This window comes from Mustela lutreola, chromosome 9, assembly GCF_030435805.1.
Source record: "Mustela lutreola isolate mMusLut2 chromosome 9, mMusLut2.pri, whole genome shotgun sequence".
NCBI lineage: Eukaryota > Metazoa > Chordata > Mammalia > Carnivora > Mustelidae > Mustela > Mustela lutreola.
This window is the reverse complement of record NC_081298.1, coordinates 12855332-12882602: the sequence shown is the minus strand read 5'-3', so window position 1 is coordinate 12882602 and position 27271 is coordinate 12855332. Positions and strand designations below refer to the sequence as shown.

Genomic DNA, 27271 nt, shown 5'->3' with positions numbered 1-27271 from the left:
TACCTATAGTCCGAGAGAAAGGTTGATGGTTTTAGAGGTTTTAGAGAAAAGCATGTTTTAGAGGTTTTGCAGGTAGTGTTCCTGCTTTGCCATGCAGAGGCTGAGGGTTGGAGTTCCTCACCCTCACACACACCGTTCTGTGGCCCAGGTAGATGAAAGATACTGTGTGGATGAGCAAGTGATAAAACCATTATTGAGCATGATTATTCTTTTAAATCTTTTCCAATCTGATTGGCAACAAAGATGCTTGTTTTATTTTTATTTTTTAAATGATTTATATGTAAGTAATCTCTTATACCCAGTGTGGGGCTTGAACTCAAAACCCCAAGACGAAGAGTCATGTGCTCTTCTGGTTGAGCCAGCCAGGTGTCCAGAGATGCTTGTGTGTGTGTATTTTTCTTTTCCCCCAAGACGGAGAGAGAAGGAGGGTGGGAGGAGCAAAAGAGAGGGAGAGAGAATATTAAGCAGGCTTCACGCCTACAGAGCCCAATGTGGGGCTTGATCTCATGACCCTGAGCTCATGACCTGAGCCGAAATCCAGAGTCAGAGGCTTAACTGACTGAGCCGCCCAGGTCCCCAGAGATGCCTGTTTTAAATTGTATTTTGTTGATTTGTAAGATTGAACATAAATGACCAAAACACATAAAGTGTTTTGGTCATTTATGTGTGTTTTTAAAATAGTTTTCTGGTGGGTTTTTTTGTTTATCTGCAACAGTGCCTTATGTAAGTTGATGTATTGACTTGTTGATTCTTTCATTTAACAAATACTTGTCTTCTGTATCCCAATTAGTCTTTTTTTTAGAAGCTGAGGGGCAATAGTGAACAAATTAGTTTGTTGTTGTTTGCAAGCTTACACTGCCCCAAGCAGACACACATCAGGCAAAGAGCCACCCGGCTGGAGGCAGACATTGTGTGGTGGAGATCAACAGGAAGGGCCTGTGTCATTAAAGGACCTTTCCTTGGGGGGGGTGTATGTGTGTGTCAGCATTTTTCTCTGATTCTCTAAATTATTTTCTTTAAAATAATTTCTTCTGTCCGAGCTGAGATTTGAAGGCTCTTTACTTGTCTAATATATTTGAATAGTTTCCCCAGTTTCTTTTTAGTGGGGGCATGTTGTAGTCTTATTCTTTAGTTTAAAAATGTTTGTGTTTTCAAGTCTAGGAGGATGAGACAAAGAATTACTGGTGACTGGGGTGAGTGGTCAGGAAGCTTTTTGCGGGGAGATGACATGTAAGTTGACATTTGAAGGGTAAGATGGAGTCAGCATGGCAAACAGCTAGGGGAAGAATGTTCCAGAAGAGGTACGGCTAACTCCAAGGCCTCAGGTGGGAAGGGCGTGGGGGTTCTACCAAGTGACTGAAAATCTGTGAGAACAGAGAGGGACTTCTGTGAGATGATGTTGGTGAAGTAAACGGAAGCTGGTTCCACAAACCGTCCACAGAGGCTGGAGTTTTTTTGCTATATTGGGAAGCCATGGAAGATTTTAAGTAGGGTAGTGATGAGACTTGCTTTCCTATTTTGTTATAGTTAATTTTTATTTTTAGCCAAGTAACTTGTGTTTGTAACTAAAATTATACAAAAATACACTTTTTGAAGAATCACACACATTTGCCCCATTCAGACAGTGAGACTTGACTGTTTGGGGAACATTTCTAACGGCTATGTGTATGTGGCTGTTCTTCATCAGCTTCCATCTGCGTCTGTTGATTTCCTGCTGCAGTAGCTGACCGTGCATTTGTAGTCCCTTGTCTGAGAACCTTGGGGTCAGGTACACTCTGCATTTCAGGAATTTTTGGATTTAGGAGAGTGAAACAGTGTGTGTATGCCATTTATTCTGTGATACCCCTGGTGGAGTTTTGAGCAATCCTGTCGCTTTTCGCAGTAGCCTATCCTCAAACATGCTAATACTCTGAGAGCCAAATATATAAATAAATACTCTGAGAGCCAAATGTTATAAATATATATAACATGCTAATACTCTGAGAGCCACACTGAGTGGACATGTAGAGATACTGCTTCATAAAAGTTCAGGTCAAGTTTTGTTATTAAATGCATTCACGGCTGATGAAAAGTTGTGTTGCCTTTTTTAGAGCTTTTTTTTGTTTGTTTGTTTGTTTGTTTTTTTGAATTTCAGATAAAAAAAATTGTGGATCTGTATTTATCACCCCTTCCTCCAATATGTACACTCATAGCCATACTCACTACATACGCAAGAGCGTGTGCTCTCTTTACCTCAGTATAATTATGGCTTTTGTTATATAGCTGGTCAGTGTTGTCATTATTTTGGCTCGTTGCTGAATCAGGCATAATTTGTATAGGGTTTTTGGTTTTTGTTGGATTTGGAGTTAACTGCCTTTTAAAATTCGTTTTTTACACATTTAATACTAATCCTCCCCTGATGCTCCATTGGAAATATAAAATTTCTCTTCAGTTTTTCTTTTTTTTTTAAAGATTTTATTTATTTATTTGTCAGAGAGAGAACGAGCGAGAGCGAGCATAGGCAGACAGAGTGGAAGGCAGAGTCAGAGGGAGAAGCAGGCTCCCTGCAGAGCAAGGAGCCCAATGTGGGACTCGATCCCAGGACGCTGGGATCATGACCTGAGCCGAAGGCAGCTGCTTAACCAACTGAGCCACACAGGCGTCCCCTCTTCAGTTTTTCTTCCCACGTGCAGACACATTAGGTAATTCCTCAGTTCCTACCTTCCCTCTGTGGTTCTCTGTTACTCTTCATCATTCTGCCCTGAGAGGCAGGTCTAGACCCTCGTCTCTTTCGCATATCCCAGCTCCCTGGTCCGAAGTGGCTTTCCGTCTTGCTTTATTCCTTTGTTTTGTTCAAACACAGTTTTTGTTAACTTCTCTGTCCTTACTGCCTGACATTAAGTGTATTGGGCCCTTGCATGTCTGAAAATATCTTTATTCCACCCCCAGTGTGTCTAGCTTTGTATTAAATTTTGGGTTGAAAATAATTTCCTCTTAGAATTTTGGAAGAATTGTTCCACAGCTTTTTGGTGCCCAGTGTTGCCGTGTACTCCTTCCTGTTCCAGTCTGAGTCCTGCTCTTCCTTGTGTGAGACCCATTGATCGTCTCTGGAATTATTTGGGACCTTTTTCTCTCTGAAGTTGCATAAATCGGCATCTTGGTGTGGGTCTTGTCTCTCCCATTCTGCTGTATGTCAGATGCACAGAGACTCCTCTTGGTTTGGGGGCAATTTTAGTGTATCCTGTGTCTTCTCTCTCTCTTTTTAAAAAAATTAACATAGAAGGTATTATTTGCTCCAGGGGTTCATCAGTCTTACACAATTCACAGCACTCACCATAGCACATGCCCTCCCCAGTGTTCATCTCCACACGCCACCCCCCACCTCCTCCAGGAACTCTCAGTTTGTTTCCTTAGATGAAGAGTCTCTTATGGTTTGTCTTCCTCTCTGGTTTCATCTTGTTTTATTTTTCCCTCCCTTCCCCTATGGTCCTCTCTCTTCTTTCTCAGATTCCTCATATCAGTAAGATCATATGATACTTGTCTTTCTCTGATTGACTTATTTTGCTTAGCATAATAAATTTTTCTAAAGATTTTATGTATTTATTTAACAGAGAGAGAGAGAGAGAGTACAAGCAGGGGGAATAGCAGGCAGAGCAGGTAGAGGGAGAAATAGGCTTCCTGCTGAATGAGGAGCCCAATGTGGGACTTGATCCCAGGACCGTAGGATTATGACCTGAGCTGAAGGCAGCTGCTTAATTGACTGAGCCACCATGGCGTCCCTCTTTTCTTTTTAATTAGTGAGTTTTAATTGCATTTATTGGTAATAGAACTGAATATTTTTTTCTTTTTAAAACAATTTTTTAGGGTTGAATATTTCTAAAGCTTATCAGACATGTCATTTGGTATCATTTCTCTAATCATTTTATCTCATGTATTTTCTTACCTCTTTGGGGTGTCTATTGACATGTTGGTTATTAAACTGAGTCTGTGTTTTTTAATATCTATTTTCCTTATTTCTAAGTTACTTTTTATTTGTTTGTGTTCCTTTCATGTTGGAAGCTTTCACCATCACGTATCTTGCCATTCTTGACTATCTTTTTATGTTTAAGTGTGTTGTATTAGAAAGAGTCAGTCTTCACTGAAAGGGTTTGGTGGGGGAGCTGGCCTTTTTACTTCAGGACTCCTCAAATTGCAGCATGTAGAGCTGTTAACCACCTCCTCTTCTACTAACTGTTTTCCTTGCCTGGGAACTTTTAATTGCCTGGCTGCATAATGGGAGTGGCACTGGGCAGGCAAGTTGATCCTATAGTGTTAAGATATAAAATTATAAAGTACAAGAATTTTACTAGGAATTATAAATAAGATGTCCTGTTTTCAGCTTCTCCCTGCGCTTATCCTCTGCTCTGCTTGGTGTCCCAGAATTGAGGGAGCTGAGGGAGTAGGTAGAAGGGATAGCTACATGGCGTGTGGAGTTGGGGAGCAAGTTAGGGACTGGGAAGTAGCTTCTCCCCTGCATTCTGCTCCGATTCCTAACCAGCTGCATTTAAGCACTTTGCCAGACCCTCTGCCTCCCCAGTGGAATCTGTCATTGGGTCCGTGGGAGACATTTGCTCAGGTCTTAGGTGTGTTTTCCTCTACAGGCACATGGGTCTCAGCTTCTCTACGTTCTTGAATTGGTTATTCCTCTCTTTTTCTGTCTTGCAAATGCTCGTTGAAATATCTTGTTGTGGGCACCTGGGTGGCTCAGTTGGTTAAGGGACTGCTTTTGGCTCAGGTCATGATCCCAGGGCCCTGGGATTGAGCTCTGCATTGGGCTCCCTGCTCAGTGGGGAGCCTGCTTCTCTCTTCCTGCATTCCCCTTGCTTATACTTTCTGTCCGTCTGTCTCTCTGTCTCTGTCAAATAAATAAAATCTTTTAAAGAAAATACCTTGTTGCCTTTCTTATTCTCATTGTTTTGTGGATGGATACTACCTTTTAAATTTTTGCTATTATTTTAGTCGAGTTAGCAAGAGAAAGGAGGTAAACCTGTATGATTAATCCATGTTTAACTTACAGTATGTTTTTCTTTATAGAGAGAGATTTCAGATTCCTGTCAGGAGAAGTGAATTGAAATGATGGGACAGAACAGATGCATAGAACCAGTTATTATAAGAATCCAAGAAAGTGTCTTGGAGAGGGTCACAGCAGTGGAATGGAAGAAGGGAAGGCTGTGCTATATGTCATATGGAAGAAAAACTGACAGGACTCAGTGGACCATGTGTGCATGTGTGCACACGCACATGCACGCGTGCTTGGAAAGAGAGAATGTGAGGAATCCAGATTGCTGGCTTTAGTTCTGGGCACATGGTGTTGCCATGTTGCCAGGAGGGAGGATTGGAGGAGAATCAGAGTGTTTTGGGGGGAGGGGCTGTTGGAATCACGACTTGTGTTTTCTACACATGAAGTCTGAGAGGCCGGGGACGTCCAGGTGAAGTTGTTAAGCAGGCGTTGGCGTAAGCAGAGTCAGAATTCTGAGACACTTGAGCTGGAGACGAGTTCGGCCGCTGTTGCTAGTAGATGAGAAGACCAGAGTAGAAAATGTCGTGAGAGAGAAGAAGGCAGCTTAGAACTGAACCCTGGTGAACGCTTGTTATTATGCCTCTGAGGGAGAGGTCAGAGAGGTGAGGAAATCGAGAGCGGGGTCACTGTCAAAGTGAGGTGAAGTGTGTATTGGGATGAGACTGTGGCCTGCATATTGGCAGTCCACACTCCCTGCCCGTGGGTCGGAAGGTGAAGGTGAGCGCAGTAGCCGGCAGGCCTTTCTTGTCTCAGTGTGGCAGGCTCTTCTCTTCCTCAGAATCTTTGTTCTCGCTGTTGTTCTGTCACTTCTTGGACTTTATTGTGTACGTACACTTCACACGTAGACAAGTGATGGCAGGCACACAGCAGGCACCCGATAAATACTTGTGATGAATGGGTTTCTTAACCAGTCTCTCCAGCCATACAAATAGTAGTGGATGGCCACCTTCAGGTTTTGTCTGTGCAACTTAGTAGTATGCTTTGGGAGATATGAATTTATGTTGATTTCCTCAGTCCCTACCAAAATCACGTCTAGTCACCGTCAGAATATTCCTACAGTAATTATAAGAAAATTAATTGATAACAATTTTAATTCTTTTTTATACTTGGCTTCGAAGGTCTGTGTTGGTACAGAAATCTGGTCTGGAACAAATAGCATTTTTCCAGGTACTCTCGTCTGCACGAGACTCTGTCTGTGCTAGGCACTAGGACACCTTTGTGAAAACGTTGGGTCATGGTCTGTGCTCTCATGGAACTTCAGACCGTAAACTTGATTTTGCTTTTGGAATTCTGCGACACCCTTGTTTACATATATTGCCTTTATTTTTTACCTTTCTTGAAGCATTTGATTTCTGTTGCTTTCTACATGTACTTGACTGTTCATTTATGTGTTTGATGTTGAAGGGACAAGCTTTGGAGTCCAAACAGGATGCTTTCCAGGGCCAGGAAGCGGCAGTAATGATGGATCAGAAGGCGGCATTATATGGGCAGACGTACCCGGCCCAGGGGCCTCCAATGCAAGGAGGCTTTAATCTTCAGGGACAATCACCATCTTTTAACTCCATGATGAATCCAATGAACCAGCAAGGCAATTTTCCTCTCCAAGGAATGCACCCGAGGGCCAACATCATGAGGCCCCGGACCAGCACCCCCAAGCAGCTCCGAATGCAGCTTCAGCAGCGGCTGCAAGGCCAGCAGGTGAGCAGCTCGAGCTGCTTCAGCCAGATGCGCCCTCCCTGCGGCCGCGACCCCCCTCCGGCTGCGCCCCAGCCGCGTGGTCAGGCTTTGCTCTTCAGGGCTCTTGCCACTGGCTCTCTAGCCCTTGTCAGCTCACTACTGACGTTTGTGTAACCTTTTGTTGCTATAGGTGCTTCCTTCTGAGGGAGTGGTCCTGCTGGAATTGGTCAGGTCCTCCTTACCTTTTGATAAGATTATTCTGTCGTTCAAATTAGAAAGTGAACAGTGTCCGAGGAGATGGCCCTTGGGGGAGGAAAGTATTTCTTGATGGCTTAGAGGTAGATGGTTTCTATTTTTAAAAAAGTCCTTAATATTAATACCAGATACTTAAACCTTATTGACTTGAACATTCTTTTTATGGAACCTCTGCTTTCTAGATGTTTTAAAAAGCTTGAGCTCTCTTAATATTCTAAACTAAGAGCTCTCTTTTTTATTTCCTTAATCCCTAACATATCTTTTAAAATTTAACTATTTTTATATTATTTATGTCTTGGGTATGCTGAGTTATTAAATGTGGCGGAACTGAACCGTGTAAGCTGATGAGTGAGTGAGCGTCAGGTCGAGTGAGCCAGAGACTTCTCGGGTATTAATATGATGAAAAGTCATTGTTGGTGCTCTGGAAAGCTGTGTTACCATATTCATGGTGTCATTTTACTTTTTACCACTTCTTTCCACTGAAGTCACTTAGGAAAAGCTAACTGAGGAGGTGGTTTATTTAGTGTTGGTCTGAGCAAGTTAAAGCTATTTCCCTAGTGGCCTAAATAATCCCAGAGAAAATCTGACTTTATGAATCCTTTGAGTTTCTGTTGAAGATACTCTGTAAGCTGCAGATTTGTATTTTAACTTTTCCTCCTGTGATGCCAAACAATAAAGCTTCATATGTTTGCCAAGGCCTTTTCAGCCTGAACTTTTTTTTTTTTTTAAGATTCCACTTAGTTACTTTTTTTTTTTTTTTAAAAGTAACTTCTGTACCCATCTTGGGATTTGAACTCACAGCCTTTAGATCAAGAGCTGCATGTTCCCGCGAAGTGTGGAAGTGTACTGGTTTAGTGTAGATGTGACTTAACCAGGTTAACGTGTTGGAAGTAACATCAGGACCTTCCTGGGTGGTGCTGGAAAGCTGTTCAGGGTTCACTCGTGTGCTCCACGTGCATCCTAACCAACCTGTCTCTCTCCAGTTTTTGAATCAGAGCCGTCAGGCGCTAGAGATGAAAATGGACAGCCCTGCTGCTGGGAGTGCTGCCGTCATGAGGCCCATGATGCAGCCGCAGGTCACCTCCCAGGTGAGGAAAGTGAGTCTGTCCACGGCCACTGCCGTGGGCCCTGTGCAGGGCCTGGTCTGTACGTGGCCCTCAGTAAATGTATGTTGAAACCCACCAGCTCCCAGTTTCTTGTGTAAGAAACCAGTCGTGCCCTCATCACACTTCCTCCTCCATTCTTCTCTCTTGTTGCTGATGAGGACTCAGGAGGGGAGGCGCTTTCATTAAAACCACGGATTCGTGTTTTTTTAATTTCCTTTGTGATTATATGTGGTGAAAATAGCTGACACTTTTTCAGGATTTAAAAATAATAAATCTGTAAACTTTTCTTTGTTTCTTGGTTATGAAACCATACGCTCATTGGGTAAAATACGAGATTATAAGAAGAAAAAAGTAAATGATACATAATGCAACTCTCAAGGACCATCTCTGAGATGACTTGTTTTCCATAGTGGGAAGGACGATGCCTGAGTTCTCTGTACCTCCAGCACAAGTTGGAGACTGTACTAAGGTATTTTCTTGATGCGTGCGAAGCAGATGACCACACAGAAGTCCTTTACTGTGGTTGGAAAGACTGTTGCTAATGATTGTAAAAAGCAACAGACAAAAACAACCGACTGTGACAGGCCCAGTGTTGGCTGTCTTAGGCCTGTGTGGAAGTACTTTGATAATCCGACGTCTTGAATAAGCTGAGCTAGGATGCCTTCCAGAAAGATAAAAGTTGCTTTTTCGCAGGTGTTTTCTCCCAGCTGATAGGGCCCAAGTCAGTGTTTTGGTTCTGTGCTTTGACCATGTTACTTCCTGAACTTGCAGACAGCTGCTCCTAACTCTCCATCTCTTGTTTCAAAAGCTTTAAGAGACTCTACAGTCTACCTCTGGGGGTAGACTCCTATTTGAGTATAACCCCATTCTTTTGGGGGAATGCTCCCTCGTGCCTCCCCTCCTCCCTCCTCTCCTCCCACACTCTTACTGCTGTCCTTTTCCTTCTTTTGGTTTCATTTCATAGTTTCTGAAAAATTTATCTACATAGTCTACCCTTAAATGTTCTCTCACTTTAAGGAGTGTTTTCCGTGTGAAGGCTTGACAACTCGCCCGAACGGTTTCCAGGTCCCTGTTCTGTACCCTTTCGTCCCCACCCAGCCACGATGCCATACTGAGAATTTACCAGACTGAGAACGGTGCATTTTTCCTCTTGTAGGAAGAAAGGCATTGGGTGGTTTTCTCTCCTACCTCCTGTATGGTGGTGGTCCCGTGTGTATGGACTGGCCGGTTGCTGCTCCGTGTGTGTAACTGCATTCTCTCTTGGGTATTAGCAGGGTTTTCTGAACGCCCAGATGGTAGCTCAGCGCAGCAGGGAGCTGCTCAGTCATCACTTCCGCCAGCAGCGGGTGGCCGTCATGATGCAGCAGCAGCAGCAGCAACAGCAGCAGCCGCAGCCGCAGCCGCAGGCCTTCAGCCCACCCCCGAACGTGACCGCCTCCCCCAGCATGGATGGGGTTTTGGCAGGGCCGGTGATGCCACAGGCTCCTCCCCAGCAGTTTCCATATCCACCAAATTACGGTAAATTTGATGGCGAAATGGCTTCCCCAGAGTAAGATTACTAAGGATCTAAGATTCGGAGATACGTTGCATATTAAATACAAAGTAGTATTTACTCACTCCCTTTTGTTATTCACTAGAAAGATGAAATTAATTAAAAACAGCAGAACAAGGAATGGTGACTTTTGAGACTGACAAGGTGCAGTAAGAGGCCAGACCAGGCCAGACCAGACAAACCCTAGAAGTCTTGCTCAAGAGTTTTGGTGTCACTGTGTGTTCATAGATGTGTTTAGATTTGCACTGAGGCAAGGTCGCCTGAGGCCTGCTCACAGGCACCTGCTTTGGGAGAAAAGCAGGGAGGGTGGAAGAAAGGCAGGGAAGGTGGAAGACAACTCAGAGTACTTTGATCAAGAGACGATGCTCATTGTCAGAATGGAGAAAAACTGATTGGTCTAAAAAAAAAAAAACCCAAAACCCAAAAATGTTTATGGGAGTGCAGTAGCATAGTAGATATGCTATCAGAATTGAGCATTTTTTTCTCCCCCCGGTCTTGTTTTTTTAGCTCCCCACACCCTAATTTGGAAGAAAGACCACCAGGTCCCCCTCCCCACCCCAGACAAAGTATGTCCCAGTGTAGCTGGACTCTACAGGCTCTGAATGCTTGCTCATGTCAGAGGAATGCCAGTGGGCTTTTGGGTTCCTTTCCTTGGTGACTTGGCTGTGTATTAATTACAGTAATGCATATTATCCCTTCAGGTCCAGTCTTGGAGAGATTCCAGGAACATGGTGGGAGTGGGGGGCCAGGTGTCTTTTGGGGAGATTCCATTTTAGGTATTCTCCTGCCATCTGGGGACAGAGGGACAGAGTGATGCCAGTAGCGTGAGGTGGAGTCCCTCTTACACAAAAACCTCCACGAAGTAGCAGCTCTTCGGTGGGCTGGAAGGTCTGCGGCCAGCGGTAAGCCCATTCCCCCAGTTGGCGTCTCAGTGAGAAGCAAGAGGAGAGGGCAGGCGGCATCGTGTGGCTCTTTCTGTCTCCCCTGCCCTTAGAAGAGACCATGAAGTTTCTGTAGGAAATGGATACTGCAGTTTCTTGTTCTTCCTTCTTCTTTAAAGGAATGGGACAGCAACCAGACCCAGCCTTCGGTCGAGTGTCTAGTCCTCCCAATGCAATGATGCCCTCGAGAATGGGTCCTTCCCAGAACCCCATGATGCCGCACGCTCAGACCGCGCCCCTGTATCAGTCGTCGGAGATAAAGGGCTGGCCATCAGGAAACCTGGCCAGGAACAGGTGAGGAACAGGGACTTGAAAAGGCATTCAGGTTCTGGGGCCCAAAAGTGTAAGAGCGTAACCTCTGCGTGCTTCAGTCAAGCCTGTGTGGACTGAGAGCGCGAAAGGCCTGGGTTCCTGTTAGGAAGTGTACTATTTGGCCTCTCCATTTTGAGACTCCTTCCTGCCCCACACGTATCCACAGGCAGCTGTGGAACAGAGAAGGCAAGGCAGGCAGGGGGCCCTCTTCTCCCTCGTGTTCTCTGCTGAAGCACAGCGATACTTGACAGAACTGTGGTGGTCTCTCTGTGCATGTCCGGTGTGACTGGAATGACCCAGCTTGTAATTTCCCACTTGGTTTACAGCTCGTTTCCCCAGCAGCAGTTCGCCCACCAGGGGAACCCTGCGGCGTACAGTATGGTGCACATGAACGGCAGCGGTGGTCCCATGGGACAGATGAACATGAACTCCATGCCCATGGCCGGCATGCCCATGGGTCCTGATCAGGTATGGGGGTCGGTCTGTCCCTTCCTTTTGTCAGAAAATTTTTCCTTCTCTCTTGAGAGAGCCAAAGCCTCATCTGTAATCTAAAGGTCCTCAGCACGTTTTCAACTTGGGGTGGGTGACCCAAAGCTAGAGTCTAAGGCATTGGGCCATCTGGTACCTTTGGTAATATGACATCTAAGGAATCTGAATCCGTCAGCCAGTGGCCCGTTGCTGGCGCCGTGGATTCTTCTGTGTTGTGCACAGCCTGTGTTTTCCTCACGTGTCTTCTGGTTGTTAACAGAAATACTGCTGACACCCCTACACCAGGACCTCCAAGGAAATCACTGTACAAATGACACTGCACTATGATTCTCGGGAGTGAAGAATCCTCTTTTTTTTAGTATATGTGCTGCCGAAGCGAGCACGGGAGTGAAGAATCCTCGCCTGCACACTCAGCTCTGAGGAAAGACCCGGCTTCGGTCTCCGGGAAGGGTATTCCGAGCGATGTCATTTGAGCAGGACTGGATCTGAAGCAGATATGCGATGTCTACCTGTATTTCCTTCCTCCTGTGTATCGTGGAGTTCACAACACTTACTTTTGGCATTCTGCCTCTTGGGGATGGGATTCTGGAGGGACGGAGTGTGACTGATCCCGATACTCTGCCCGTACCCCTTCTTTCTCCCTGCTTGTCCGGGTGTTTCACATCCGTGGGGGCGGGCTGGAGGACCTCGGAGAAGTCCAGAGAGGGGAGGAGGTCTAGTTTCTCTCGTGGCAGTACCCGACGGAGAACACAGTTGCCGAACTTGATGTGTTCCTGTTGTGACCAGATGGTTTTGTGTTCTCACCGGACTCTGTCCCGAGAAGTTGGCCTTTCTCAATTCTTGTCTTTTAATGATGGTGTTGAGTTGCTCCAGCCCTATTCTTGGTTGTCCTGGACCTTTCCCTGAGTAAGAACTTCCTCTGTCTTTAATGTCCTATAATACTTTACCTCCAGGAGATGTCCTTGATGTCACATGGCTTTGTGGAAGGGACAGTGAGATGACAGTATTTAGTTGCAGCAGTAGCAGTTTTTCCCATGCTAATGTGCGGCCGAGTGCACTTTATTTAAAAAGTAATGGATAAATGCAATATTCCTGAGGTCTTGAGGAATGGTGAACCACATTCCCGGTTTTTGTCTGAACTGATCTGTTGGGCAAGGACTATGGTTTTTTTGTTGTTTGAAGTACTGGTGTCACCCTTTGCCTATATGGTAGAGCAATAATGCTTTTTGAAAATAAATTGCAGAAAACCCAAGGCCAGGTACTGCATTCTGAATCAGAATTTCGCAGTGTTTCTGTGAATAGATTTTCTTTTGTAAATACGACCTTTAAGATATTGTATTATGTAAAATATGTATATACCTTTTTTGCAGGTCACAACAACTCATTTTTACAGAGTTTGTGAAGCTAAATATTTAACATTGTTGACTTCAGTAAGCTCAGTGCGGTGAGGCTACACACAGAAGAGACACCCCCTGAATTTTGTGGCCTGGGGGAGGGGATGGCGGTCTGCAGGCGCACCCCACCCCCATGCTTCAGTGTTAGATGCCTCCCTCTTTTTGATCTCTTAAATGCTTTTTTTAAAAAAAAAGATCATTTGTTTAGATGTAGGCATTTTAAATTTGTCTTTTAAATTCCTTTACCAGAACTAAGCACTTTGTTAATTTTAGGGGAAAGAATAGATATGGAGAAATAAACTTTTAAAAAAAGATATCAAGAATTTTAAAAGATCAATTTGATTTAAAAGGAATCTTGGATTTTAAGCGGTCCATAAATTAAACAATAGTTCACGATATTCTGTTTTTTAATCGAATATGTTGCCTCTTCATCCGCTGTAGGAGTGCTCTAAGGTTTTGGTTGCTAGGACCCAAATCCCACATTGAGATCTTGGGAGTAGACCCCTTGATGTATGGCGTCTAGTGTCTGCTCGGCTGTTTTGTCACTTGGAAGCGGTGCGCTTCTGGTCCCTGAGAGCCGGAGTGGCGTCAGGGGGTTTCTCAGGGAGCTCAGCCCCCAGGGCGGCCGGGTGTGCAGCTTCCCAGCTGTGGTCTGGCTGAGCGCGTGCCTTTGCGCTCCATGCCACTGCCCCTTTCTGCTCTTGCCGGGCTTGGACACTCTTTCTGGTCCGTTGGGAATAGAGAAAAAATTTAATTCCTTTTACCTGGCTTACTTTATTAGCTTCAAATAGTTGAATGAAATTGGGTTTTCAGATATCCATGAATTTCAAAGGTCTCTGGCTAGCTTTGGTATCAATTTCCTAGCAATAACCGAGAACCAGTTAATTTTTGTTTTATTTCATACGTATTTAGCCAATTTTTCTAGGTGTTTATGAAGGTAAGATCACGTAATTTCTTTGACTTATACATAAGTGAAACCCGTATTTCCAGAACCACCTCTGGAATAGATTTGGATTTGACACCCTTTCCCCCACTGCCTGGTTAAAAATAAATCTGAGATTGTAAATCCATCGACTTCCATCACAGTGGCCTGTACTTTTCAGATAACATCCTCCTGTCTGGAGCAGAGACGTAGCTGAGTCAGTCTCTTGTCTTTTTAGACACAGTTGTGTCACGTGTATCTGAACCTTTCCTGTTTAAGTCATGTGTGCGTGGGGAGAAAGAGAATGGTGCTCTTACCTTTCTTGACTTTTAAAAATTACAAACAAAAAACACAAAGTTTTGTGATTCTTTTCCTCAGTCCCAACTCCAGGCTAACTGGAAGGCAGCACCCCCTTTTATATGGGAAAAAAAGGAGAAACTTTATTATAAGTTTTTATATTTTCTACTTGTTCATTTTATTGGTGCAAACTTAAGAATTTGATTTTCTTTTAATAGATGCCGTCTTTTGAGATAATTTGTTTTTACCTTTATTGCCCTTTTATCTTTTTTGGATACTTCTCTTTGTACTCCTGCTGCCTACCTCTCCCTACTCCCCAACCCCCACTTTTTTAAACCTTGGTATTTCATCTGCTTTTAGAATGTGTGATATTTCCAGTACCTACTTTTTTGCTGAATCCAAAGATATATAAATATAAATATATATATTTTATAAAGATCAAAATGATAATAGAGGAGATACATTTCTTCCTTTAAAAAGCAAATAGAAATTCATTGTTAATGTTCGTATTATGATGCCACTTTTCTAAATTGTGCATCTTGATGGAAAAGGTGTAAATATCAACCACCAGGACTGCTTAGTTAGTTGGTATTTAATATCTAGGCGAGTTGGGGGTATGGGGAGGGGAGCATAGAAGATACTTGGCTTGCGGTCCTTGAAAGGACTGCCACGTAAGTTGTCCTCATGCCTCTCCAGTTCCATGAGTTTTGTTCACAAGCGGGGGCATCCTAGGAGTAAAGCCTGTAGGACAGACAAAACCCTCTGCTTCAGAGGAGCAAGAGCTGCTTTTCAGCTCGAAGGCCAACTGTTTAATGAGCAAGGTGTTTTTTCTTTCCTTCTTTCTCTGTCTTTCCAATGTGTGGAATTTTGATGATGGAAATGTCATTCTGAGAGCAATATTTAAAATTCTCAGGAACTGACTTATAGTATTGAGAATGAATTCACTTTCAATCAAGTTTACATTCAATGTTTCTTCTAAAAATCTAAATCATTCTTTACACTGCAAAGAACCCAGACCACATGGGATAACTTAGGAGATGGTTGAGTGGTAAGCTCTGACTGCGTTGCGGATCATTTTGGATGTCATTGTAAATAAAGGTTTCTATTTAACATTGATGCCTAAGAGCTTGCTTGTTTCCTTCTTTTCCTTTAAAAAAAAAAAAAAATCCTAATTGGATTAAGGATAAAGAGGTGGTTAAGGGATCCTGTTCAAATAATCCTAAGAGTGGAAAAGCACAGAGCTGTTATGCTCGAAGGCGAGCACTTTGGGGGTCCTCTCCACCGTCTGCTCGTTGAGAAGCGCGGCAGGTTGGGTGGTGGCCGGGTTGGGCCCTCCTGCTCCTCCCTCCTGGCCTCTGACCGCTGTGCTGGCCAGGCTGGGCTAGCGGGTGCGGAGAGGGGCCGGCTAATAGAGTGAATTGCTCTGCAGTCAATTAACATTTTTAAAAAGCAGGGTCCTGAAGCGGGGGGAACAGGAGACTTACCTGCGAGGTTGCTGAAGTGGGGTGAGTTTTCCTCATTAATTTGTACTCTTCTATTCCCCCCTAAGTGTCTCCTTCCAAAAAGGTGTTGACTGCTTTTTTAAAAAAAACCAAGCACACCAAAGAACTCCCAAGAACGGCCTTTTACAAAATGTTAAAGGTTACCTCATACCAACTGCCTGTCGTTGGCTGGGACTTCGAACGTCGTATGACAATACTTAGACTACAAAATTTCTTTACAAATACAATTTTGTTAAAACCTGGGACAGACATACATCAACTTCATTTTTCTCAGTACTTTAAAAAACATCAGTTCTGGGACAGATGACAAAGGAATACGGGCGGGAACGGCGTCTGGGCGGGAACAGAAATGTCCACAAGTGCAAGGGGTTTTCTTTACACTGGCCACAGCGCGTTTATTGACCCCACCACTCCTGCAAACCGGGTTTCTGGTTCGATTCCCCTCCGAGTTCCCACGCCGTTACGTGCGGAGTCTCCTATGTACAGCGGAGTCCGGCTCTTCGGAGACAGCCCGCCTCATGGCGCCAGGGCAGGTGCCCCCACGCTGCCGACTCACGGCCGGGCCCGGCGCCGCCTCCAGGCAGCAGCAGGTCGCGTCGCTGCCGCCGCTGTCCGAGTTCCTTCTTTGTGATGAACTGAAAGAAGGGTCTGAAACGGGGGTGCTCTTCCCCTAGGATTTTGAAAAAAGTTCCAGTGCCTTACACCGTTGGGGGAAATTGCCAAGAAAATCTTCCCTTTGTAAGCCTCTCAGAGAGGGTTAGTGGTGACTGTTTGATATGAAAATGCATTTTGTGCAGCTGGTGAGGTATCGTCCAAAGCAAAAGCAGGGGCAAAAATGGACTTCCCGAAGTCCCACCACTCCCGACGGTCGTCTTCCAGAGCGTGCCATGTTGACGGAAAGCAGGTCCCGGGACTCAGGCCCCCAGCTAGGAGCGCGGGCCCGTCTGAAATCGTGCACAGTCTTCCTGGTCGGGACGGTCAGATGGCGCTTCTGGTCTGGAGGCCCGCCGTGCGCTTCCTAACCTTCCCAGCCTTCCCACAGCTGTCCCCTGCGGAGCAAAGCAGACTCCTCTCAGGGTCCCGGGAAGCAGCCCTGGGGTGTGGCTGCCGGGAGGGAGTACGGCAGGGTCCCGGAGGAAGGGCCCGCTCCCAGCCAGCCACCCCGACCTCGTCTGTGGCTTGCACACTCTGGCCGGCAGAGGTGGCACTGGGGATGTGACCCGGGAGGTGATGCACTTCAATTCTGGGAGCGCCAAAGACCGCCTGGCCGGCTGCAAAGCCACAGGTGGTTTCTGTGCACGTAAAGAAGGGAGGGCAGAGACCAGAGGCCGCACAGGGCAGGGCACCGAGGGGGTCTGTTTGGGTGGTAACTGAATGTCAGAGGAATGGCCAGTGTGAGTGGAAAACCCTCACACCGATCTGCAGTCAAATGCTCTTGCCCTGAGCTATACCCCCCCCCCCCCCCCGACGTCTGTGTGTTTGGATTTGCTCAGTGAGTTCGAGGATTCGAGCCCCATCCCACTGGTCAGTCCCTTTAGCCTAGAGGTCACCCAGGTCACCCCAATCTCAGCCCTTTGGCAGACGCTCTGGCGTTGGAGGGAGACTTGGGGGCAGGGATATTTTGGGAGCCATTTCAGAAGGTCGCCCTGCTGCTGCCATGGACAGACAGGCTAGCCCTTCTGCAGCCTTTGAGATGTCTGGCAAGTGTACGGTTCACACGCTTCTCAACTTCTAAGGACTACGCTGGGCTACCAGGCCTCGGTTACGCTACAGGCCTCAACTCATGGCACCTCAACTCACAGCGATTTGGAAGAAGGTCTCTTCATTTCTGGCCACTTTCGACGCTGAAACTGCCTAAGTTTGGGGGTATGAAAAAGAGTCTGTTAGCTTCACCCAGAAAGACAAAGAGCCGCCCCCCGGGGTGGGTAGTCCAGGCCCCTGTCAGACCAGAGAAAGGGCAGGGCCTCAACCCGACGCGTGCCACTTCAGAGGCTGGACCCCGGATGGGCCAGCACAGGGGACGGGCTCAGGCTCTAACAACAGAACCGGATGGATACCTGTATTGCTCGTAGCTTCCTCCATCTTTAAGTCCTAAATGAGACACAAATGAACAAAGAGAAAACAGTTTAAGGGCAACAATGCCACAAACAATGATACCTGCTTTGTAACTGCCTTTTTTTTTTTTCCCCGTTTCATGACGTTGACCGTGTCCCCCAGGGCAGATGGAGTGGCTGAATCAGGACGTGAGTGTTCCCGAGACTCCTAGGTAGCCTGGAGGTTGCCCGTACTGCGTGTCACCAGCTGTAGGACCCTGATGTATCTGCCCGGCAGTGACCTGGGTCATGGTCATGGTGGGGAGGCACATACAGGCAGGGATAGCTATACGACAGAGGACTGGAAGCCATGGGCCCCGAGAGCGGGGCGGTGGGGACATGTGTGTGTGGCTCTCAGCAAGCTTCCTGGAGGATCGGCCGCGTCACCAGCGTGTGGGCTTCGGAATCAGCCCCCAGTCACGTGACCGCCCGTAAACCCGGAGGAGCAGATTCACCCCGGGGGTTGTCACGGGTGATGAGACACAGACTGGGAGACATGTAGCACCGAGACCGACACAGCGTGTCAGGACTTCCATGAACTTGGTGCACATTAGGGAGGGGGGACCGCAGCCCCCACTTCAGACCAGACCGACCTCCTAAATTCCTTCCTACGGGGCCCTGCCCCCCGCGGCCCCACGCCGCAGCGCCGACTCACCCAGCTCCATGTTCCGCGTCCGGGGGTTGCACTGCTTGTAACCCTTGCAGCTCCTCAGCTCCATGAGCTGCACGTGGAGCTGGTTGAGGACGTCCCTGTCCAGCGTGTTCACCGCGTTCATCAGCTGGGCGGGACAAAGGTTGTCAGCAAGGCGTGTGCAGGGGGGGGTGGGCCACCAGCTTCCCCCAACCAGACTTTCTCCAGGCAGGCTGGGAGCAGGGGTGCTGGGGGGGCAGTGATCTTTACTCTGCTGGAGCTGGAGCTGGGGATAGTCCGCACTGTGTCGTGCCCGTGAGCCCCGCCACGTTCTCTCCGGCAGGACAGACTGGCCCCAGATGCCTCCCTTTCCCGTCCAGTGGCTCCAGCGCCTCGGCGGCCGCTCTGCCCTGCAGCTCTGGACCGTCCCCCAGAGCCCCTCGGCACCTCCTGACCGCAAAGCTGCCACTCGGGGAAGGGGCGGCTCAGGGACCCGGGTTCTTGCCTCCTCTGGGAGCTGCTGGTGACAGCGCTGCGTGCTCTGCCACCCCCTGGTGTAAAGGATGAGGATGGCCTAAGGCAGCCTGTGTGGCAGCTGAAGACCAAGACTGGGGAGCCGCTGGCTTTTAAAGACCAGGTTTCCTACAAAACGACTGCAGGCTTTTCTCGAGACCCGGAAGTGGGGCGGAACCAAGGCCAGGGTGCTGGGAAGCTCCAGCGTGAAGAGCTCCGTGGGGACCGGCCGTTTCAGAAGGGACACATGCAGGCCGCTCACTAGAGACTGGGGCTCCTGTCTGTCTTACACGTTCTGGGCCCCTGGGCAGGTGTGTGTTCCGATGGTTGTCCTCGCACACACCTGGGCTAGTGCTCGGCATGTCATGACTACTGCCTATGGCCGGCGTGTCCCCGTAGGCCCCGGAGTGTGCAGGGTGTGCAGAGTGTGCAGGCAGCCTGTGGGTGCCTAAGTTAGAGGGACAGGCGGTATGAGACCCAGACTCCAGGTGCTGGAGGATGGCGGCACAGGGGGGCCGAAGGCGCACGGGTCCCTCCTGCCTTAGGGGCTCAGGAGGAAGCCTGGGCTTGGAAGTTGTGCTGTCACTTGCTCACGGGGCCCCGTCCCCGCTTCTCCAGCCTGGGTTGCGTGTACCTGGTAGGGGTCCGTGTTGAGATCAAAGTACTCCAGGAAGCCCGTGGCAAATTCGCAGAAGAGGAAGTTGTGGGTCTCGTTGATGGTCCTCATGCACCAGTAGGTGTTGTTGTTGGCGCTGGTGCAGGCGCAGAAGGGCCCCACTGCCAAGGGAAGGGGGTGCGCCCTGTGAGTGGCCCACGGGGGTTCCCGTCTGGGGCCCTGAGCCCCCTTCTGCCCCCAGGGCTTGGGAACCCTGCGGCCCTGAGCTGGGGGCCCAGCAGTGTGGGGGGGGGGGTCCCGTGCAGCCCCGGAGCAGCCCTCCAGCCCACGCCTGCCCGCTGGCTCACGTGTCCAGAGGGGCGCCGTCTGCCAGTGCTGGTTGTCGTGGGTGAAGCACGTGAGGCCCGGCATGCTGCACGTGTCGTTGTTCTGCAGGCGCTTGAGCAGCTTGCGAAGTTTCTTCTTCCGCTTCTGCTCCCGCAGCAGCCACACCTTGTCCTTCTCCTGCAGGCCCTTCCTAGGGGCACACACGGCCACACCCCTCACACCTCCCCCGGTCCCCACCTGCAGCCTCCTCGGGGTCCGGGCCCCTGAACCTCCGCTCTTCCTGCCTGTCGCCGGGCGCCCTGCCGTGGGAGGTCCCCCAGGCGAAGGACCGCTGGCCAAGACCCACTGCTGGCCTGACGCTGGGGGCTGGGGGGGTGGGGGGGAGGGGGACGGCCAGGTCCAGTCTGCTGCCCCCGCAGCCGGCTCCCCCCAGCGGCCAGACTCAGCCCCGCCCTGCTTGGTGGGGCAGCAGCAACCCCTCCAGCCACGGGGGGGGGGGGGGGCGCCGGAGAGCCGCTCAGGGAGTCCCACCCTTTCAAGGCCTACCTCCCAGGGAAGGGTCCAGACCTCTTTCCTTCTCGTGTTTGCCTTCTCGTGTTTGCCTTAGGTCCCCTGAGCCTTCAACTGCCCTTACCTGAAAGGGTGCAGGCTGGAGCCCTTGTGCTTGAGGCGGCCTTTGTGCTGGGTATGGTAACTGTAACAGAGCCCGCCTCGCGGATCAGAAGCTGCTTACCGGGCAGCTCTTGGGGAGGGGGGTCGTGCTAACTACGGTTCCCTGGGACCCCCGGCTTGCTCTCTGGGGCAGTGCTGGGGTGGAAACCATCCCCAGGAAGGCAGCTCCCTGGCTGGCTGGAGGTGAGCTGGGGGCTCCTGGGTGGGGTTAAGTCAGTAGGACTGGAAGGTGGGCGGGCACCTCCGTGTTGGGGGCCGCCAGAGCCCTGGCCACCGCATGCGGGCTCGGGGCCAGCCCCTTCTGAGAAGGACCCATGGCCACCCAGGGGCCACCTGTGGCTGTTTCCATTTACATCAAACCACAAGTTCAGTTCCCCCGTCACCCCAGCCGCATTTCAAGAGCATGAGAGCCACGTGGGGTTGCTGGCTGCCGTGCTGGATGGCATAGACCTGACCCAGTGCCGGCATCACAGAAATTTGGCTGGATGGTGAGCCCCAGGCCACAGTTCGCTGAGCTGGTGACATGGACCTTGGGCCACGTGGGCTGTTCCTGGAAGGGCAGGGAGCAAGGGACCCTCCCCGCCTGGGAACCAGCCCCCTCATGGCTAGAGCCTGCCCCCATGCGCAGTGCAGAAGTGGGGCATCTGGCTGGTTCCTGGGGGGTGGCGGTCTGTGCCCAGCACAGACAACGGGCATGTGAGTTCCTATGGGTTTCTGGTCTCCCTCTGAGCGAGAAGCTAGGGCTGTACAGATAATGAAAGGAGTCCCGGAGCAGAGGTTGTGTCCCCAGCGGTGTCCCGCAGGAGCACCAGGGGCCTTTCCGGGCTGTCCTGGCTGGTCCTTGCTGCCTCCTCACCTGATTTTGTGACAATCACATTCCTCAGGACGCTTTTTCTTCAGGTGACCTCGGACTTCCCGCAGGTTCTTAATTTTGTTCTGCAGAGTTTCGATCTGAGGCAGAGAACAGGCGAAGCGGCTATGAAACTCTGGGAGTGGGGAGTGTGGGGAAGAAGGGATGGCTGGGGGCTGGGGGCCTGGCCCTTGCCTGTATCTGCGGCTGCTGAGGGGCCCTGGGTTCCCCCTGGCGAAGTGGCCAGGCTCCTGAGGACCAGCTGAGCCCACCGAGGTCTCGTCTCCCCCAGGGTCAGTCCCGGACCACACTGTCCTCCCCCGTGGCCTGGAAGCGGCCTGAGGTCCGAGGATTCCGGGGAGGCCTCGCTGCCCTCCTAGTATGGCTGGTGGCCCTGCCGAGCTCGGGGTGTGTGTGGGGGTGCTCCCGGCCCAGAACCCCTCACCTCGTGGTCGATGTGCAGCTTGTGATCTTTCCAGGCCTGCAGGGACTTGTACAGGTCCAGGTCGCACTGGACCGTGTCATTCTCGAGGATGTAGCACCTGCTCGGGAAAAGGGGCCACATGTGCCTCCGAGGGGCTGATGGAGCCCAGCCGGGGGCCCGAGATGTGAGTGCTCCCCCCGCAAGGCCCCAGCTGCCCCCTACATGCCTGCCCTCCTCCGGGATGCTCACCGGTGTGTCACTTTAATGGGGTTGGGGGCTGAGTAGTCCGGAAGGCCTCCAGTGCCACTGAAGTCTCCGCCATCTTTGTCATCTGGGTCCTCAGGGGCCCCTGGCCAGTGCCGCTTGCTAAGGTTGCGGGGCTGGGATGTGTCGTCCAGGCCTGTGCGGTGCGCCCCACCATCCTCCTCTACGGCCACCGAGCGGATGGAGCGGTTCCGGGCATAGCTGGTCTTGTACTCTGTGGGCATCGGCGGGTGGCTGGGTTAGTGGGGCTGGCCGGGCCGGCTGGGCTCTCCGGGCAGCGGACTACTGATCCCGAGACTCGAGGGCTCATGAGACCTACCCCCCCGGGAAGCAGGACCCCAGTGGGGTCTGACCCCAGTGGGAAGGGCCACACAGTGATTCAATTGGGAAAACGCAAGGTGCAGAGCTAAGGAGAGAGTGGCTTGAGATGATCCCTGGAAAGAGCTATGCGTGGACACACGTGGTCCATCCATGTGATGGAATGTCCAGCCACAGAGGACCGAGGCCATGATGCACGCTACCATGTGGGTGGGTGTCCACCTCGTGATGCTCTGTGAACGCAGCCAGACACCAGAGATCCCGTGCTGTACGGGTCTATTTGTTCAGAACGTCCAGAGGAGGTAAAGAAACCAAAAACAAGTTCATGGTTGCCATGGGATGGAGAGACAGTGATGGGGTTCCCTTTTGGGGTGATGGAAGGTTCTGGAAGTAGAGGTGGTAGGTGCACTACACTGTGAATGTAATACATACTTCTGAATCGTAGACTTTAAAATGATAGAAATGGTAAATTTTATGGTGCCTGAATTTCACATCAATAAAAAAAGAAAAAGCGAAAAAAACGGAACGTGGATATAAAATCATTAAGTAAGGAGATTAAATCGGTAATCAGAAACTTCCCAATAAACCGAAGTCCAGGACCAGATGGTTTCACTGGTGAATTCTACCAAACGTTTAAAGAAGAATTAATACCAGTCCTTCTCAAACTCTTCTAAGAAACAACATTTCCAAACTCATTTCATAGGTCAGCATGACTGTGATATCAAAACCAGACAAGGACGCCACCAGAAAAGAAGATTATAGGCCAGTTTCCCTCATGAATGTAACGGCAACACCCCTCAGTAAAAGTACCAGCAAACCGAATTCAGTAATACAGTAAAAGGATCAAACAGCACAATAAAGTGGGATTTATTCCAGGACTGAAGAGGATGGCCCGCCGTCTGCCAGTCAAGCCGTGTGATACACCACGTTTAACAAAACGAGGGATAAAAATCGTGGGATCATCTCAGTGGATGCAGGACAAGCAGACAAAATTCAGCACCCATTGATGATAAAAAACCGATCAGGATGAGGTTAATATCCAAAACAGATAAAAACTCACACAACTCAACAGCAAAAACCCAAACAATCTGATTTAAAAATGGGCAGAGACTCTGAATAGACATTTTTCTAAAGAAGATATCCAGATGGCCAAAAGGTACATGAAATGGTGGTCGGGGGCGCCTGGGTGGCTCAGTTGGTTGGACGACTGCCTTCAGCTCAGGTCATGGTCCTGGAGTCCCGGGATCGAGTCCCACATCGGGCTCCCAGCTCCATGGGGAGTCTGCTTCTCCTGCTGACCTCCTCGCTCATGTTCTCTCTCACTGTCTCTCTCAAATAAATAAATAAAATCTTAAAAAAAAAGAAAAAAGAAAAAAGAAAAGGTGGTCGGCACTGCTCATCACCCGGGAAACGTGCAGCAAAACCTCCGTGAGCTACCGCCTCACACCAGTTAGAATGACTGTCATCAAAGGGACAATAAGAAGGGGCGCCTGGGTGGCTCAATGGGTTAAGCCTCTGCCTTTGGCTCAGGTCATGCTCTCAGGGTCCTGGGATTGAGCCCCTGGTTGGGCTCCCTGCTCAACTGGGAGTCTGCTTGTCCCTCTTGTCCTGCTTGTGCTCTCTCTCTTAAATAACTATGTAAATAAAATCTTAAAAACCAAAACCCAAAAGACCAACATGGATGGACCAGCAGATATATAATGCGAAGTGAAACAAGTCCAACCAACTGAGCCACCCAGGCGTCCCCGAAGTGAAACAAGTCAGACAGAGAAAAACACCATCTGATTTTACTTACACGTGGAATCTAAAAATAACCCCCCCCCACCACCACCACCAAGCTCATAGATACAGAGAACAGACTGGTGGCTGCCAGAGGTTCTGGGGGCAGGAATGGGCGAAATGAGTGAAGGGGCTCAAAAGGTACTTCTAGTTATAGAATGACCGAGTCCTGGGGATGCCGTGTATGGGACGGTGACTCTAGTTGGTAGGACCGTACTGTGTATTTGAACATTTCTAAGAGAGACCTTTTAACATTTTTACAATGAATGCATTTTTGTCACTGCATGGAGATGGATCTTAACTACCCACTGTGATCATTTTGCAAAGTCTGCAAGTATTATAACACTATGTTGCACACCCAAGACTAACATGTCCGTTACACCTCAATAAGAAACAAAGTCACCAAAAAACCACATTAATTTGAACTGGAAAGGAACAAAGCTGGGTAGCACATTCTCCTGGAAAGGAAAGGGAGCAGCTTGCTGGAGGGTCTTTGAGCTTCTCCATCTGATTGGCCAGCCCGGAGCTGGATGTTCTCCCCGGGGCTGGGCCCCTGGGAGACAGGGCTCAGAGGCATTTTTTTCCAGGCTCTACGTCCACTACTGAGAGCCAAGGGCACGCAGGCTAAAGTCAGAGCCCACATTTCTTGCAGATCTTCTATATATTAAAAACCAACTTGGATCAAGTTGGTAACATTTGGGAAAGGTGGGAATAGGTGGTCATGTAGCAGATTTCCAGCTTCGGAGGACAGAACCAAAGAGGCACCTGCCACGCCTGGGCAGGGGCTGACCCCACTCCTTTAGACAGGTGGTCCGTTCTCCTCTTGGCCACAGTCCCCAGCCCTCCCTTCTGTCTTAAAGCTCTGCCCCCTTCACTCAGGTCTGGCCCTGCTGTGCAACAAGTCTGTAACCCTGCTGGTCTGGTGCATCTTTCTGGAGAAGGGCCTAGAGCCCCCGTCGGCCCACCTTTCTGCTGGGCTCCCAGTGGCCACCAGATGGCGCCCGAGGCCCATGGATAGGACTCCCCGAGGGTGGGGGGGAGGGGGTTGCAGAATGTCCCTGGGCAGCAGAATCTGCTCTAGATGCCCCCACTTCTGGGGCAGATGTTTGTATCTTTCAGTTCCCAGATTCCTTCTATCAGAGTCACACAGGCCAAAGAATCTGGGGGCCGAGGCCCAGGAGAGGCATCTCTTAGCAAAACCTTGGGCCAGCTCTCCCCTTGGCTTTTTCCTTCCTGAGTCCAGTCCCCGGGCCCCTGATACACACAGTGTGAACCTCTGGGTCATACATGCCCACGAGGGCCGTGAAGTAGATCCGCCAGGTTCCTGCTGCCCCTGTTGTCTTGCTTGCTCAGGAGTCGGTGGCTTCGATTTTCCCACCTCCACGCTCCAGCCATGCACCCAGAGGTCCCCAAGCTCTAGCCTAACGGCCGAGTCTAGGCCTCTGTCTGGTTTTGTAAGGAAGCTACTGAGGCCACGGCTCTTTCCTCGCTCCAGTGACAATATGGAGAAGTCGAGAGACTGTTCAGCCTGCAAAGCCTCAAAGATTTACTCTCTGCTCCTTTACAGATGAGGCTGCTGGCTCCCATGTGAGCCTTTGCCTGGACGTGAAGCCACACTCCTCGCTCTCCTGGTCACCTTTGTGGGCTTTGTTTCTGGGGTCCCAGAGGCGCCCCCACCAACCTGCGTCCTGGGAATGGAAGGGCTTCATAACCCCGTGGCCAAGAGCGTGGGCTCTGGAATCTGACTGCTCGGATGCAAATCCTGAGCAAACGTGTGACCCCGGACAATTTGGTTAACTCGAGCAGCTGTGTCCTCACGACGGTCCCTGCCCTGCAGGGCTCTTTGCAGGACGACATGAACAGAGCTGGTAACTTCTGTAGCCCCTGGAAGCTGGTATCAAGCAGCCACCCTGTGGTTGGAGGGCACTCGGCAGCTGGGACAGCCTTGTCCGAGGTCCCCAGTGGGGCCCATCTATCCCCCAGGCCTGGAAAACCCTGGGTCCTGAAGCCCGCTCTCTGGGGCTGGGACCCCCAGGGCCTCTGTGTCCCCTCTTCTGGCATCTTGCCACTCCGTTAACTTGCTTACACCTTGTCTCACCCATGGGGCCTGATCTGCATCTCTCTCGTTCAACTTTGGAACCTCAGCATTTGGTGCCCAGTAGGGCTGCGGGTTTGTTGGGAGCCCAAGTGAGTATACGGTGGCTGGGGGCACCCGTCGCCCCATGCTGGGCTGGCCGGCCCTGCCTGGCTTCCTCCTGCCACAGCTAGTGCCCCAGCTGGATCATGGCGGGCTGGGGTCTGAGTTGCTCTGAACTGAGGCTTCTCAACCTCCAAATTGGTGACATTTGGGGGCCCAACAATCCTTTGTTGTGGGAGATTGTCTTGTGCCTTGTGGGATGTTTGCAAGTACCCCCGGCCCTATCCCACCCAAGGCCAGGAGCAGCCCCCATCACACGGCTGTGACAGGGAGAGATGGCTCCACAGGGCCAAGCGTCCCCTGGGTGCGGGGTGGGGGCGCTGTGGAGGGGCTGAGAAGCCCTGCTTGGGGCCAGCTGCTCAGAAAGGGGCGGGAGGCACTTGCAGGGGGATGAACGCGGGGCCAGCGGATGGGGCCTGAGCCCCCAGTTCCGCTGTGTAACTGGGCTTTCCTGTGCGTCCTAAGGAGGGTCCCCCGCCTTAGTTCCCGTGTTGCCGCGAGGTGTGTCTAAGACGGGACCTTGGTTACACTGAACTCCCATGGGTGCTTGGGCGCACTGGGGTCCTGGTTATGTTGGTGCTTTTTCTCTCCTCTGAGTATTAGTGGGGGGCGGGGATCTTAACCGAGTCACAGCTTCTGGTGCCATTCAAAGATCAGGCACCGCGCCGTGTGCTGAAGCAAGATGTCAGCTGTGGGATTCAATCTGGAAGCCCGGCTCTGAGCTGGCTAAAGAAGATGAGCTTGGCGGTGACTAATGGGCTCGTGAGGCCATATAATGGGGGACCCCCTCGGAAGCACTATCAGAGGCAGCAGGAGCCGGGGTGCTGCGGAGGGGACTCTGACCTGGGCCACACCACAGATGACCCTTGAGGACGTCATGCTGAGTGAGGTAAGCCCGCCCCACGAGGACACGCACTGCACACTTACTCGGGTCCACACAGCACTCAGATGCCCGGAGACGGCAATACAAGGCTGGTGGCCGGGGCCGGGGGAGGAAGGGGATGGGGACAGTTTCAGTTTTGCAAGATGAGGAGAGTTCTGGGGATGGATGGCGGTGATGGCCGTGCAACCACGTGAAGATGCTTAATGCCCCTGACCTTGC

The 27271-nt window shown here is 50.2% G+C and overlaps 2 protein-coding genes across 9 annotated transcripts in view; one reads left to right on the top strand and one right to left on the bottom strand.

The window, feature by feature from the left end:
• Positions 1-11719, top strand: part of NCOA3 (nuclear receptor coactivator 3) — a 137806-nt gene extending 126087 nt beyond the window's left edge. For 4 of the 5 annotated variants that reach the window (XM_059132917.1, XM_059132918.1, XM_059132915.1 and 1 more), the window contains 6 exons: positions 6443-6736; positions 7954-8058; positions 9348-9594; positions 10689-10863; positions 11208-11349; positions 11630-11719. In XM_059132917.1, the coding sequence (XP_058988900.1) occupies positions 6443-6736; positions 7954-8058; positions 9348-9594; positions 10689-10863; positions 11208-11349; positions 11630-11641 (975 nt within the window). In that variant the 3' untranslated portion in view covers positions 11642-11719. The remainder of the gene's footprint in view (positions 1-6442; positions 6737-7953; positions 8059-9347; positions 9595-10688; positions 10864-11207; positions 11350-11629) is intronic. The other variant, XM_059132919.1, reaches the window with a different exon arrangement.
• Positions 11720-15592: 3873 nt separating this feature from the next.
• Positions 15593-27271, bottom strand: part of SULF2 (sulfatase 2) — a 113006-nt gene continuing 101327 nt past the window's right edge. For 3 of the 4 annotated variants that reach the window (XM_059132920.1, XM_059132923.1, XM_059132922.1), the window contains exons 12-21: positions 21861-22089; positions 21633-21729; positions 21194-21288; positions 20300-20359; positions 19686-19855; positions 19357-19499; positions 18234-18357; positions 17543-17576; positions 17286-17339; positions 15593-16534 (exon numbers count right to left, since the gene is read on the bottom strand). In XM_059132920.1, the coding sequence (XP_058988903.1) occupies positions 16504-16534; positions 17286-17339; positions 17543-17576; positions 18234-18357; positions 19357-19499; positions 19686-19855; positions 20300-20359; positions 21194-21288; positions 21633-21729; positions 21861-22089 (1037 nt within the window). In that variant the 3' untranslated portion in view covers positions 15593-16503. The remainder of the gene's footprint in view (positions 16535-17285; positions 17340-17542; positions 17577-18233; positions 18358-19356; positions 19500-19685; positions 19856-20299; positions 20360-21193; positions 21289-21632; positions 21730-21860; positions 22090-27271) is intronic. The other variant, XM_059132921.1, reaches the window with a different exon arrangement.